Source organism: Acanthisitta chloris, unplaced genomic scaffold, assembly GCF_000695815.1.
Source record: "Acanthisitta chloris isolate BGI_N310 unplaced genomic scaffold, ASM69581v1 scaffold32825, whole genome shotgun sequence".
Classification (NCBI taxonomy): Eukaryota; Metazoa; Chordata; class Aves; order Passeriformes; family Acanthisittidae; genus Acanthisitta; species Acanthisitta chloris.
Window position 1 is genome coordinate 25,302 of NW_008672651.1, and position 15,454 is coordinate 40,755.

Below are 15,454 nucleotides of genomic sequence, written 5' to 3' on the forward strand. Positions count from 1 at the left end.
AAGCTTGGAGATGCACAGAGATTGGCTCCTCCCTCTCTAATGTCTTCAGATCTGCAATCTACCCAACAACACAGTATTCATGAGTGCTTTTTGTCCCAGATCAAAGTTGTTGTTCAGCATCTGTGCTGACACACTCTGTGCCAGCACATACCCTGACAGACTGCAGAAACAGAACTAGAGCAAACTGTGCTCCATTGTCTTAGTCTATGGAATAGCTCATTTCTTTTATCCAGTGAATACTAAATTGAGTCTCTTTTAATGAAAGATACATCATCTTTTGTTCTCCAGCCTCTGCAGCATGGCCTGTTTGACCTGGCTTTAAGTTTCCATTTGCTTCTGCAGTTGAGCTGGAAGTTCACAGACCCCATATGTGACCATAATGCCCTGGGGAAATGCTGGAGAGCAGCACTGCAGCACATGCAGTTTAATAAATTCTACTTACTGCTACAGCAGGCAAAAAGATTTTTGACTTCACCCAAGATGGAGATGGTTTCCTACAAGACCAGGGTCTTTTCAGAAAATCCTAAACCCCTGGGTATGTATGAGAGCTGGCAGGAAGGACCCTCTGCTGACCTTTCTGATGCATCTCAGAAAACCAAACCCATACATTTCAGAATGATACTCTGAGCAGCTTCAGTGGCCAATTCAGTGCACCAGTCGTGTCTGCTACAAAGCCTTGCTTGGCAAATTTTTTCATGACTAACCCGTGATGAGAAAAGAAAACATCAATAAATCCTAAGTGGGTTCTACCAGTAGCAAGAAAAGCAACAGATTTTCTCAGGCCAGGCATAAACTTCTGAAGCTAATAAAGTTACAGCAGGGTTTATTGAATCCCAGGGATCCACACACAGTCAAGTTTTGTTCCTACTGTACATAAGTAGCCAGATTTGGTCCCTATAATGAGCAGAGCTGGCTTGAACCTCACATTCAGCACCTCCAAGTGCATCTCTGGACACATGAACTGGTAGTGAATGCCAAGATCCGTCATTCAGTCAAGTCACTGCAGACTCAGACATCAGAAAAGAAAGCCAAAGATGGCTCTGAAGCAACTGAGTGTTAAAAAATCTTGTGCTTCCTGTCTGCAGTTTAATTATTCATCTTTCTACAGCAGATTCTCAGAAGCAAACTCCAACTGCAAATTCAAACAGTACAAAATAATCAAACACCTCAAAGTGTTCTCACTAAATATTAGCACTGAGAATATTCTCTAGAAAGTGCTGAAAGACCATCAGATCAGAGAGAAAAAAGTCTAGCCCAAAGGTGAATTTGAAGAAGTGCTGATCCCCCAAGTTGTATCTCTTCCAGTTGAAGTTGCAGGTCTCAGCAGCTCTGAAAATTAGCCCCTTATATTTCCCTAGGGATGTTACTAAGCCCACTGACATTTTCTAAAACCAGTAAAACTTTTAAGTATAACTTTTCAGTACTTTCTAGGCTTATGGTCAAGTAAGAAAACCATCCTGAGAAATGAGAGGGGAAAGTAAACCCCAAAGGAGGAGCACATCTGAGTCCCTCCAAGAGTAGCAAACATTCCTGACCAGCCCAACGCTCTCTCCAATCCATCCAAACCCAGCTCACGGATCTTCTCTCTCTCCCCCTTTCCCAGCCCATCTGTTGACAAGCCCTGTGCTGAGACAAGAGAAAAATCATAAAATGACACAGGTCTGCAGTGACATCTTTGTCCCAGGGGGCTGATCGAGCTGGGTGGCAATCAAGGCCTGATATTAACACAAATAGTGTCTACGGCCACAGAAACAGAAGCAAAGACTGAAATAATCAGTCGCCTCCATACTTGTGGATGCAACAGAGCTGCCCAGTGAGGGGCAGGGTGAACTCAGGATTTCAGGGCTCTGGTTCTAAGAGAGGCAAACAGAGGTGAAAAAGGAATACAGTGAATCAAGCTGTTTTGATTAGTTGATTAGACTTCACACTGCAGAACCATGCAGGGCTTTTTGTGATGGGTATTTAAACTAAATGTCTCTCTGAAGGGTAATAATACTGGCATGAAACTTAGCACTCAGTGGAATATATGGTGTAGGTGTAAAACACTAAATCACTTAAAACTAGCTTCCCAAATTGCAATATGCAGTACTGAAGTAGTAACATTTAAAGGGGAATTAATTAGTGCATGAAAGAGGAAAGATTACATTAAATCATTACAGCTAGACCAGAACAAAAGTTGCTGTTATAAGGGTATCTTACACCACAGTGAGTCACCTACTCTGCAAATTCCAGCTTACCTTTCCTGCTGTTTCAAGCAGTTGGTACTCCTAGATCATAAGAAGAAACAACTTTGCCTGGTGGAAAAGTACACATCCTCACAACCACCACAAAAGCTTTGCATATAAGGTTTGGCAGATAAAATATTTAAACAGTGACTTTATCAGTTACAGCAAAAATTCACATAGGTAAAGAATATGGTATTTAAGTTGCACCTGAACCGTCCAAGTAACACAGACATTCCCTGCAAAAACAAATCTCTTTGTAGTGCAGATTTCACTCTGAACTGGTTCTATCCCATCCTGTAACAAAGCCCCTACTTCACTAACTCCTGGGCCTGTTTTCATGCTGCAGAGTTAGGTCTCCAGGAAGCACCATTTTTCATTTGTTTTGCTTCCCTTACCTTCCCTCTGAAACATCCTGGGCCACCAGAACTAATTTGTACTTTAACTCCCCAGACACACAGAGTGAGGTATTTATTTGGCTACATGTGCTGTGTCAGGTTATGCCTGACAGTGTCAGAGAGGAGAGAGCTTTGCATCACTGTAATCAGGTACAAAAAAACATAAATAGGTGTTTATGGGGCAAGAATTAGCATGGAACAATTGTAACTAGTATAGAATAATGTTTCTTGTATCATGACATCACTAAATATTTTGAACTCAAAGACCTATGAAACACAACCAGCCCATGTGAAATTGTGCCAAATCAGACAACTTGGTCCTTGCCTTAATACTCTGAAGCCAGCAAAGAGCAAGGGCTTGGAGAGAGCATTTCTTTCAAAGTAAGAGCCATGCTGACTTACACATGCAGATTTACTTGCAATATATGTTTTGAGCATCCAACACAAAACCTAACAGAAGTTTGGCTTAGCAGAGTAGTTAAGTGACTAACAGGCTCTAACAACAGGTAAAAAGTCAGTGTGAAGTGGGCAGCAACACCCTCGATTTCCCTTTGGAAAACACCAGCTGGCACCTAACCTCCAGCCAGCCCCCAGCAGCGATGAATCACCATCTTCTGGTACTGCTGAGCCATAGCAAAGATTTTGCTTTAAACAGGTTTGATGGGAGCTCTGGAATATGAATGATCATGAGAGCATGAATCAGTTCTCACACACCACCTGATTACTATTTCAGCAAAAAAAAAAGTCTGTTTAGAATTAGAAGTGTGACAGTTCCTGGCAACAGAAGATTGGATGTTCTCAACAGGATTCGGGTTTTGGGGAACAGAGGGTTCTAGTATTCCACAGCAGCACTGATCTATACAGCACTGCCTGGAACTTTCACAAGAGCCCAGGGACTACTTGCAGGCCTAAAGAGTACAGGAAGAAATGTCAGCTTCACCTATAAAAACTAAGGGCACAACACTCAGTTTTATTAAGTGTAAACAAATGAAATACTGTGGAAAACACCACAATATTCAAGTTAAGCTCACACACGCTCTCCATTTCTTTACAAAGGAAAAAGGCACACATCAAAATGGGATCATATGCACTATGTTTTATTAAAAATGCAATTATACTTTTATACCAAACAGTTTTCTCATATGAAATCAAAATGATGGACCAACACACACATTGCCAACATGCAGGATCTGTATCAAACCACACACAATTCTAACGAGGAACAAGGGCATCTGCTGAGATAGGATCTGATGCAGCCCAAATCTCTCGGTTCCTTTGGGAGGGAAAGGTGATGCACCCCTGGCAGCACATGAGCTGGCACCCTGCTACAGCCTGAGCCTTCTGCATGGAACTGCTTTGGTTCAGATGAACTGCCTTGTCCCAGCCCCTCCTTCGTGCCATGCTGCCATCCTCACCTTCTGCCCCAGAGCTCCTCAATTCCCTATTCCTTCCTTGCTTCATTCTCATGATTCAAAACTGCTATCAGACCCCTCTACCCAGTCCTAAACTTTTCATTCCAGCAAGTCCTGAAGGCTCCACACCAGCTTCCCTAATGCATCAGTGCAGGAACAGCTTGGCTTGCTGTAGTCCAAATAGGAGCAAACAAAGCAAAACATCCCAGAAGTGAGCTATGAACAGCTGCAATCACAAAGGAAGGGTGAGGACACCCAAAAGAGGTGCTCCACATTATCTCCCTGGGTGCTGCTTCAGATCTACCTCTCCCAACAGCCAAATGCTTCGTGCTCAGCCCAGCAGCAGCAGCCAAGATGCAAAGTTGCCTTTAATTTTTGTCCATGCAGAGAATTTTTCAGTATGAAGAGACTGACCTAGAGAAGGATCTGGGTTGTTAAGAGAGCACTATTAATTACCTACACTGTTTCAGTCACTTTGACTCAGGAGAGCATTCCAAGTGAAGATGGGAGTCACTGTAGTAATTAAATACCTTTGCTTAGCTGCTGCTCCTGTCTGAGTGTGTCTTGGGTGCTACAGCAGCAGGCCTGACCTCACTCTTCTGAAGGATTTCAACTGAATACGCTTCAGAGCAGGATATTGGCAGCATCTGCACAGCCATTACTCAAATCATCCCATCAAGGATTTATCTCCTCTTGCAGCTTATCTGGAGCCTTTACTAGAAAAGGATTAATTAAAATTAATTGAAGTTAGCAGCAGATTGCTGTCGTATTTTAGTAACAAGAATAAGCATGCACACCATCTCAATTCTGCAAGAGCACACTGAGCCAAGAGCTAACCAAGGTCATTTTATATTCCAACACCAAGGGATGCTGAAGGAGGGAGGGCCAAGTGCTCTACCCTGCATTACACAGCTAGTGTGGGCAGAATGGAAAGTGGAGTCCCATTCCTTATGCCCTGCATTAACCTTTGAGCCACTTCAGGGCAAGCAGACTCCCAATGCTTTGCTGCTGGAGTACCTTGGGGCACGAGAAGGCAGGACAAGAATTCACATTTGCTCCTGTCACTGCAGGCACTTCCTCCATTCTGTTCTGCAGTACTCACACTCTTTGAAGCTCGATCGATTTTCGCCGTACCCCAAGGCTGACATGAGCGTAACAATCACATTTCCCAGCACAATACACAACCCACAGTGCTATCAACCACAGTTTAAAGGCTTTCCTTCTCCACTTCAGGGCAAAACTTTATCAAGTGCTTTAATGTATCTACTAAGAAACAGAGTGCAAGTTATGCTAGTTACTACTTCTTTGGAGAACACACTGCTTTGGCTATAAAGGAGGAGCACTAGTCAGGTACTTCAAATGTCTGAAAGACAGTAAAATAAAAAGAACTAATTGGTAAGGAGAAAAAAAAAAGCAAGAACATCCATGATTTTATTACAAAAACACCCAGCAACTGTATTTAACACAAAAACAGTAACTGAGAGTCTCTTTTTATTTTTCTTTCAGTGTACATGCTCATTATTATTCCATTTAATTTACAGAAGGGCTATGTAAAATGAAATTAAAATTAGAGAGGAAACAAAAGGAAGGTTGAGGCATAGAATTTTCTTAGCAAGCAACGATCACAGGAGACAGCACAGATTGAACAGGGATTCAACAGGAGTGACACCTAGGGATAAAGGTAAACAGTAACTTTTTCCTTATCCATTAGATTCTCCATGGGGCTTTTTTGTTTGTTTTAGCAAAACAGTTTAGAGTATCACAGTATACAGGAAGACTAAATGGCAAAGAACATCTCACACACACACACACATTTATCCCTGCTACTGGTCCAGGATCCAAAACTTCAGTTAACATTCGATTTCCTATCTCTCATTCATTGATAAACTATACAGGATTACACTGTACATGGAGTTAAAATTACAAAAATGTCATATTTACAAAATCTGTACACACATAGTAAAACTCACAAAATTGTCATCTATGTATCACAAGTTGCGACACCAAAATATTAAAAATGGGATAAAATTATACATTTCTCTTGTCCATTTTTAAAAAGGGTTCATTATTTCAAAGACAGACCACCTATTTCCCCCAAATAAGACTGGTAAGAGAACTAGAAACCTAAAGTATCCTCCTGGGATAAAATGTCGCGAGCAGCATCTCCCAACTAGAAAGAAGCCTATATCCTGTCTGCTGGGGTGGGGTGTGCAGTTAGCATCTATGTACAGAAATGGTGAAACTACAACGAGGATGTCTTTGGCTAAACCTTTGGCATAAATTAAAATCATACATCAAAAGTTACAGAAAAAGGTTTTCCTGGTGATGGCAGAGGTCGGGAATTTCGTTCTGAAATACCATTATATACAGCTTTTCTTTCTCTAAGGAAATAGAGGAAGAAGAAAGGATTTTGGAACAGAGGCAAATGAGGCAATATTATTTCTTCGTTAAGTTTTTCACTAGTATGAAAAAATTGTATCAAATCTTTTCACTAAAACATAATTCGATCAGAGAAATAACCTCTTCCAGAATTTTTTTTTTTGCTTTGAAACTGCATATGAAAAAAAAAATTAGTAAACCAGCCATGACAGAAAAAAAATTGTATCAGCATATCAAGTACATATTAGTGCAGGAAGGTGGATAAATTTGATCCACTGTATAAATAAGCTTTATGCGCAGTGTACATTAAATAACCATCACACCCCACTCACACCCAGTACACAGATGCTCCTCAGTGAAGATAAACGTTTATCAAGTAATTAAAGTGTATGTAGTGCAAATGTTACAACCAAGTATTATGCACATGCTACTTGCTTGGTTTAAAGTTACATAAAGATGTGGTGCCTGAAATCATGGACATATATACATCCTTGTCACACTTGGTACAATGTCCTAAGCCACAGAAATACCGATGTGTTTATATCTATATATATATACACACACGTTTTTCTTAAAATGTGACCACCACATCAATACAGTAACACAAACAGACTAAAATCAATACCTGCTTCCAGATGCTCCAAGGCTCAGAAAGTTTGTGCTTCTAACTCTTGCAGTCATTACGTGCCCCTCTTCCATTTCCCCCTTCTACCAGCGGAGAAGGAGGGACAGTCTCTTCAGGTCTGTGCTGCATAGGATGAGGGCAACGGAGAGGAATAAATGACGGCACAGGCACCTAAGCTGCTTTCCTCCATCAACAGTTCCATGCCCCATGATGAAGGGTTGAGAGAATTTCCTCTCCACACCGCTCCTGGGTGGAAAGGCTTATTGAAAAAAAAATAAATCATAACGTGCTTTCCATATTATAAGTGGCAGCAAATCAAGGCACGCTGTACTAATTCTGTAGCATTGAGATTAGCTGACTTTGCAGGGGATGCTCACTGGGGAAGGTCCGACGTTCTCAACTGGCTGCTGGGCCGCGTTGGGCCATACAGAGTAACAGAAGCTATGTGATTATTCTGCATCACCTGCAAAAACACAGCAGAAGAAAGGGAAATTAAAAGAACTGGAACACTAAACAAACTTAGAAGCGTGAAAATGGTGAGTATGGAACTGATCTGGCTGAAAAAAAGAAATCTCAACAACAGAAGACAGCAACATTTGTTGCTAGAGCCTAAGAATGGTCTCTAGATTTCCATGACATCTAAACATCAGCATGCTCCACCACTCCTCAGAATTACATACATGGCTCTCCTGCCAGCATGAGTTCTGGGGGACAAACTTGAAGTGCCAGCTTTAACATGCAGATGTACAAGCTCAAAGAAGAGGTGGGAAAGTTGCCTCTTTGTGTCAACAGGCTCTAAAAATATAGCCACTCCCAACTGCTGACTTTTATGGCAATGGGACGTAAGAAGCCAATCAGAATAACAGAAAAGTCCTTATCTTCTCGTGCTCAAACAAATATGAAAGTTTTGCTCCTAACCTCAAAGATCATTCGCTGCAGTCCAAAGCAAAAGGTTGACCCAAATGGGTTAGTGTTGTTCGGAGATGATGACCTGAACAGAAAAGAGGGGGGAAAAAAATTACAAAACGGATGTTAAGGATCATGAACTTCATAGGGAAGAGTAACTACTCAGTAATATAAGGGAAATTACAGCATCTTTACCATGGCTTTCACCAAAAGAAAGCAAATCTACATTATGCAATATCACTGCTAGACCCCTCTGGCTGATGTCACAAAGCTGTTATTAATACTTGGGGAGAAAGTAATCAAAAAGCTACTAGTGACCTCTACAGGAAGACTCTCTTTCACTTTTCTTGAACAGGAAGAACTCTAAATAGAAACAGACACACAGGAAGAGAAGCATCATCTAACTTACTACACATCATTTTTGTGCAAGATGCCTCAGCCTCTATCATATGCATTTACTACATACTGTCTACTATATATATTTACTATGTAGTCACTAATCCACTGGTTTGAGCATGTTAAGAAGATTACCCAGTTAAGATGCTGAAATAGAACGGTGCAAGTTTAATAAATCAGTATTTCTCAAGATCTATGTGTCACCTGTTTTTTAGTTATTTCTGATTTTTTTTGATCAAAAATTGACAATGGTAGAATCCTGCTGACATGAATTTTAGATCACAGCCGAAAAAAAAACCCTAGAAAATATTTACCTTTTGGCTTTTCTTGAAAACTGGTCAGTTTTTCAAACTGCATGCCTGAGCCATTTAAGATGTGCTCAGTAAAGTGCTCTCTGGTTGAACTACTGTCTATAACACAGATGAAAAAAATAGAAGGGCTCTATGTCATCACTGTTTCACCTCAGTCTTACTTCAGATGGCTTCTGCTCTAATCATCTCACTAGCATAAAACAAGAGCAAAGGGGAACAAAGGCCACGATGATTGAGGGGGAAGAAAAAAAAAAAAAAGAAAAAAAAAATCGAAGCCAAAATCATGTGAAAGTCTGATGAAAATACATTGTTTGGTATATCTGAAATTGCTGCAGTATTGTCACAGCACTCATCACTGACACTTGCCCTGAGATAAATCATAGTTTCATATCATAAACTGGTAACTCTGCAAACAGATAATGCCTATTTAACCCAACCAGCTCAATTCCTGCAGAAACACAGCAAATTTAAGGGCTATTCTATCCTCAGTCAGCCTAGAAGAGCTGCACAACAACAATGCAGGCTCACAAAAGTGAAGCTTCTTCAGACAGACTGCTATCATATATACTACCATATCTCCTGTGCTGTATAATGTCATATTGTTGAAATGTATATAAAAAGTATTAAAACTCTATTTGTTACTCAGACTTTTTATATGCTGCTTAGCCCTTCTCTAGATTTTGCAGTTCATGGAATTTTGGAAATGCTTTCATTCAGCATGTCAGTTATTTCCTCTGAAAGCAACCATCCAGTCATGTCAGTGGCCAAATGAGCCTGAAACATTAACCAGCAAAGCAGTGCAAAAGTAACTAGTGCAATAAACACTCTTCCTCATCCTCTGCTATCAGCTCAACCCATGCCAAGCAAAATAGAGAGAGATTTTTACCTGTGAAGTACCACTGGCTTCTCTACAGGGTGCCCCAGTAGATCCTGAATACTGTCCCACTGCAAATACATCAAAGACTTTGTGTTAAAATGAGGCACAGGAAAATTCTTCTCCTTATCCAGTAAGAACATCATGTACATTTTTGTTTGTGACATGCTGTTTGCCAAATAACCTTGAGGTTGTGACTGGAGCCATACTCAGGAATGGAACTATCCATTACTAGGGCTAGCAAATTCTCTCGGGATGCATTCTCATTTTTGTCTATAAATAGCTTGGAATTAGAATTATTTACATAAAAAATTCTATGGGTCTTATGGGTAAAATGTAGCTGGAAAGTCTTGTAGCATTTCAGGGGAACCTCAGAGAACAAAGCAGCTGTGGGAAGCCTCAACCGAGTATCCTCTTACATACCTCTGCAGGCGAAAAAATAGCATCACTGCTACCTCTCCCAGAAGTCTTTCCTTGATTTAAGCAGCAAGATTGAAGAAGAGGAAAGCTGTACTACTTAATAACTGGGAATGTCCAACAGTTTTCCTCACTCTAACCAGACTCTAAGAAGCTGCAGTTTCACACACAAAACTGAAATAAGTCAAAGCACTGAAGGGTGTAAGTAATTCAAATCCAAAAGCATAGAACAGCAACTTCTGTTGCTGACTGCAATTTTTCTTCCCAGTATGGGACACAAAAATTCACGAAGGAAAGCCTTCATTTGGCACCCCAAGAGCCATGAGAGCAGCACTGACCCTGCCTGAATGTTAACTGAAGAGACACTGCTGAACAGAGTTTTGGAGATGTTTTTCAATTTAATGTAGCTCTCAGACATGCAGCAGCAACTGCCCAGTTGGGAATTTCAGTTAGGTGGTAAGGCTCCACAGTCTGCAAGGAGTCATCAGGAGGCATCACACTGGCAGTGACGTTTTTGTAAGGCCTGCTGCTGCCTGAGAAACATCTCATTACTGGCACCCTTCTGAAGAAAGTGGAAAGGCACTGGACTCTCTTATTAAAGACATGTCCTCAAGAGCTATATTAAAGGAAAAAAGTGAAAGTTTTGTTTAGAAACATTTCTTTTAGCTAACATTCAGCCACCACTGCTGTTGCTTTCCCATATCATTTCTTTTATTGTTCTGTTTCTACCTGCAGCTATGTTAAAACACAAGCCATGCCATAACACAGTAATTGAGTTTACTCCAAGTGTGCTCTTACAAATGCCTTCAGTCATTAACACACTGACAGTTTAAACCACACAACATGCACTACCTTTTGGCCTCCAGCACAGACCATTGAGATGGTTTAAGAAGAGAAGGAAAACACTCTGTCCTGCACAGACTTACCTTGCTGTATGTTGTACATGTTTCCGTCTGTGAATCAGCACTATCTGTAAAAGAAAAAGAGAAAAGTCTTTATAGCTTGTGCTTCAACAGTTCCCTCTGAAATGTTAGTTCAGATAGCAAGAGATATATGAGCATTGGATCAGTTCATATACAAATTTACCAGCATTTACTAGCAACCAGAATTGTCAGTAACACTGGTTAAATGCCAGGTAAGGTGATTAAACAAACCTGTCTATCTTCCCAGTTCTAGGATTATATAGTTTAAGCTGCAATCTGACATGGAAGAAGATCACTGTAAAAGAAACTACATCTCTTTGCACTAAGTTAACAGGCCTAGCACAGCTACTTCTTGAGATAACATGATGTGCCACTCATTAAGTCCAAAACACACCACTGCACTTGGAAAGGCAGCTGGCCAAAGCTGACAGCTTGAGACTCAGGAGCTGGCAGGCCTGAAAGCAGCTAAAACACTGCACTTTCAAAACAAAGATGGCAGGTGACTTGGGAATTGCCGTCTGCCTGTCAAATAGTACAAAAAGCTGCAGGTAAGGACAGCATTGCATTCACACTTACAGCCTTAAAAAGAACCTGTTTGCTGGTGGTTTCAAGCACTTTCAGACACTCATGTGGGGACTCCCAAATACTGAAAGCACATTGCCGAAGCAGTGGGAATGGACTTAGACATGAAACCAGTCAAACATAGCTTTCAATCAAATTAAAGACCATTTGCTCCTCTGTATTTTCCAGCTGCTAAATAAACATGCTGTCTCTGTGCTGAGAGTTCAGTGCCTGTGTAGCCTGAACTCTGGCTCTCAATTCATTCTCTGAAGTTGAACTACAAACGGGAGCTAATAAAACTGCATCAGGCACTGCCACCAGAGGGAAGAAGATGAACTCTTCATAAATGTTATAACATCTGTTTACAACTTGTTACATGTCCCGAACATAAGCTAGAGACCAGAAAGGCAAGTTAAAAACGCCAAACAAACAAAACCCAGACACATTGAGAAGAAATTCATGCTGCTTGAGGTGAATACAATCAATCAGAAATGAATGCCTTTGAAATACTGCACAGTAACCTAAGGGAAAATAATTTTATAAGTGAGAACTTTTATGCTTATTCTCTTGGCTGAAGTACAAATCAACGTTCGTATAAACTTGTATACAGAGACATTGTTTTTCCAGGCTTTTATGCCTCCATATGCTCAAACTGCTGTGACAGCCACAGGAGAACTGCACTTCACACAGCAAAGTGCTTTCTTTGAACACCAAACTGTTGGAGAATGGCTAACAGAACAAGGACACACTTCCATGGAGGTGCTGTGTCAGCAAGGAGACTCCTACCAGCCCGAGCAAGAGTCGAGCAAAGGTCTATGAGAGCTTTGAGCATATAACTAAGAAGTAGGCCTCAGGAACTTAGCTTCTCAGCATTAGAAGTTATTTTCTCAGCATAATGTTGCAACCAAAGGACAAGCTATCTGGGAAAGCTCAGCAATGCTACAAGCCCAAGGATGAACTATCCCGGGAAAACAAAGAAGGATTCCCCAGAGAATAAAGAAGACTTCTTCACAGCTGCAAGCAGAAATAATATATAAATGCAACCTTTAGAGCTTAGGTAATGCTAAAGTGAATAATAGGCATAGTTGTCCTGCAAGCTAAGAAAGTATACAAATGTAACTTTTAGGGTTTAGGTAATAGTTGTGTAAAGGTAAAGAGAACAATAAGCATAGTTATTCAGGCACTGTATAAGAGAAGGACTGAGCTAACAATAAAGTTTGAAGGCTTTTGCAGAACCTCATATTGAGTGTTTTGTGTCTTCCCTGCTCGTGAGCTCTCCGCACCAAACAGATCGAAGAAAGTAGCCAGCAGCTGATATTCCCAGGATAATCAAACTACACACCCTCCCAGTATGTGTTTATCCTTACATTAGTCTACTTCAATGTCTATGATCTTCACTCAAACAAGATTCCTCCACTTTGTTGAGATTAGTTACATGCACAGAGCTGGGGACAGCTTAGTTCCTTGCCAGATCAGCACTACTGCTTATATGCATATCTTTCCAAGTAGAGATTTTCAGGAGAACACAAACAGCCTATAGTACACAGAGCCAACACATTCCAGATGTTTGTTCTCATTCCCAGCTAAACCAGTTCAGGTTAAATATCATGGACAAGCATTTCAAGACCAAGCCAAACATGAGCTCAGTGGACTGGACAGATGAGCTCAGACTAATACTGCCTTACAGATTTTGAGCCTCCAGGTACAAGGTAATTGATTTTAGGAGAGTGGCAGCATCACAGAAAACTAGTGATGTTGCAGCTAAATATTTGTGTGATACAAATAAGTAAACAAGACAGTGTATGTAAAATCAGAGAACTACTAACTTGCCCTGAAGTATCTTTTCCACTTAAATATAAACCTAACTCCCAATTTTCTCTCGTCTCAATGACTTTCACTGTTAGCATCCTGTGATAATGAAGGACATATTAGAAACAAAAACTGACCATACCTCCCCTTTGAGTATTTTGTGGTATGCACCCCCAAAGCAGGAGAACAGGTGAACTACTCACCTCGCTTAATGACTAGTGGAATCTTGAACTCACAGCGATGGTAACTAGAAAGTGCAAATCGTAAAGCTATTAGAAAACAGAAAAGCCAATATAAACTGCATAGCCACAGACTTATGGCTCTTAATAATCAGTGCAATGAAAAGTCACATGGATAATAAAATGAAACTGAGAATGTATGATAACCGATTAAGTTTTCATTTAGATTTTCTACATCAAAAGAGGCAGCAGCCTGGGAATGTCCTAACACAATTTTCTAGAGGACATGAGAATTCCTTCAGCACAAATTACTCTGCTGTTACACAGAGTGGATGGAGAAATATTTTGCTTAGAAACAGTACTACCCTCTGTTACTAACACTACCTACTTTAATCAGACATCCAATCACTTCATCTTTATCTCATATTCCTCCTCTAAAAAGTTTCCATTTAAAAGGTATTGAAAGGTTCAGAAGGCTAAGAAAAAAAATTTTTAAAGTCAATAAGTGAAATATGTTCAGAGAGAAAAACAGCAACCTACCTACCAGTAAATGGACACTCTTGCCAATACAAAGTTTGCCTCTAGCAAGAGTCTGCACATTAGAACTGGACCAAGAACTACCTTACCTCATTCACTGCTTTAAAATGTACTTGACAATATAAAGACATTTAAAAATAAAAAAATGCTAATACAAAAAGTCCTAATAATGGTGGCTGAAACTTCCAAAGGTTACTAGATACACCCAAGGCACTTAGAAAAAAATACTGGAATTCTATAAAGGGAACATAAGATTTCCTTTTCAGCTGTTTTAATGCACTCTTAAAGAGATCAGTTCCTTACACTCACATGTTAAAGTTGTAATGACCAGGATAATTTGTATGCAGGACAAATTTCTTCACCTTGTGAGTGTTTGCATCAAAGAGAATATCCTGTTGAAGAGAAAAAAAAAAACAAAACCCCAAACAACAGAGATGAAGCAATTTGGGTAGAGGAAGGTGGCTTTCCCCAAACTAACCTGAGATTAGACACTGTTGTATCTGTATAGAGTGATAGATATCTATCTCTTTGGAACTGAATGGAACCATAACAAGTAGTATTGGTAAATTCAAATAAACACATTTCCTCCAGCACTCAATCACAACTGCAGTTTCATTTACTCACTTTAGCAAAACTTCTAAGGAGGTCTTGTTTTTCTCCATATTATTTACAGTAACATAGACCAAAACAAAACAGTCGTAAGGAGGAACATAAAGACTGAACTACTGATGGAGATAAAACGTTACTGATCAAATTTGCAAGTGCCAGAGAAAAGTCAGTGCAGCTTTTCATACCCAGAGATTCCTAAGGCAGCAATCAAGAGCTTTGCAGTCTCATTTCCCCACAGCCTTTAGCCTCCTGAAAGGATTTAACTAAGGATGTAACTAAACCAGAACTTTACATCAATTGTTTAGAGAAGTTTTCCACTCACCACTCCAAGTGTGAAATAATTGAAGAAGTAGTCATTGCACTTTGATGGGACCTGCTTATGGGGCGAGGGCGAGTGGATTTTCATCTGCAAGAAACACACTTCAGATGTATTTAACAACACTCAAAGATGAAGGCTATTAACAACATCACTCCACTCAAATTGCCATAATCTCAATCTCATTTGAAGCCCTTGTTTGAACACATAAGATACTGTGCTTCATGACAGGACCACCACCTGCTTGCACTGGCACAGTGACACAATCAGTTATCTGAGTTAAAAGGTTTACTGACTGCTGTGTAAAAACATTAGCAAAGGATCAAAGTATATGTGAAAGTTATTTTACATAAACTATAATTGAAAAAGAATAGGCAGCACACACTTGCCAAGGCTCAGTGAGTTTCAGAACTGCTCCTATTTGTAACAATTTTTAAAGCAGTTAAAATCATGCAATTTGGTATTTTAAGAAAAGAAATTAACAGATTTGCATTGAGTTAGCTGAAAAAATATTTTTTAAAGCCTATTATATAATGGTTCATCCTGGTCTGCTATGAGGTTTAACAAGGCCAAGTGTCAG

The 15,454-nt window shown here is 40.1% G+C and overlaps 1 protein-coding gene across 1 annotated transcript; it reads right to left on the reverse strand.

Moving 5' to 3' along the window:
* Window positions 1–5,470: 5,470 nt before the first annotated feature.
* On the reverse strand, window positions 5,471–14,964 carry LOC103802161 (chromosome unknown open reading frame, human C16orf70; the record flags this gene model as incomplete). Its single annotated transcript, XM_009074613.1, has 7 exons — window positions 5,471–7,499; window positions 7,955–8,027; window positions 9,536–9,594; window positions 10,867–10,910; window positions 13,437–13,480; window positions 14,259–14,341; window positions 14,881–14,964. Coding segments are annotated over 7 exons (477 nt in total), but the record flags the coding sequence as incomplete, so codon positions are not given.
* Window positions 14,965–15,454: the final 490 nt, after the last annotated feature.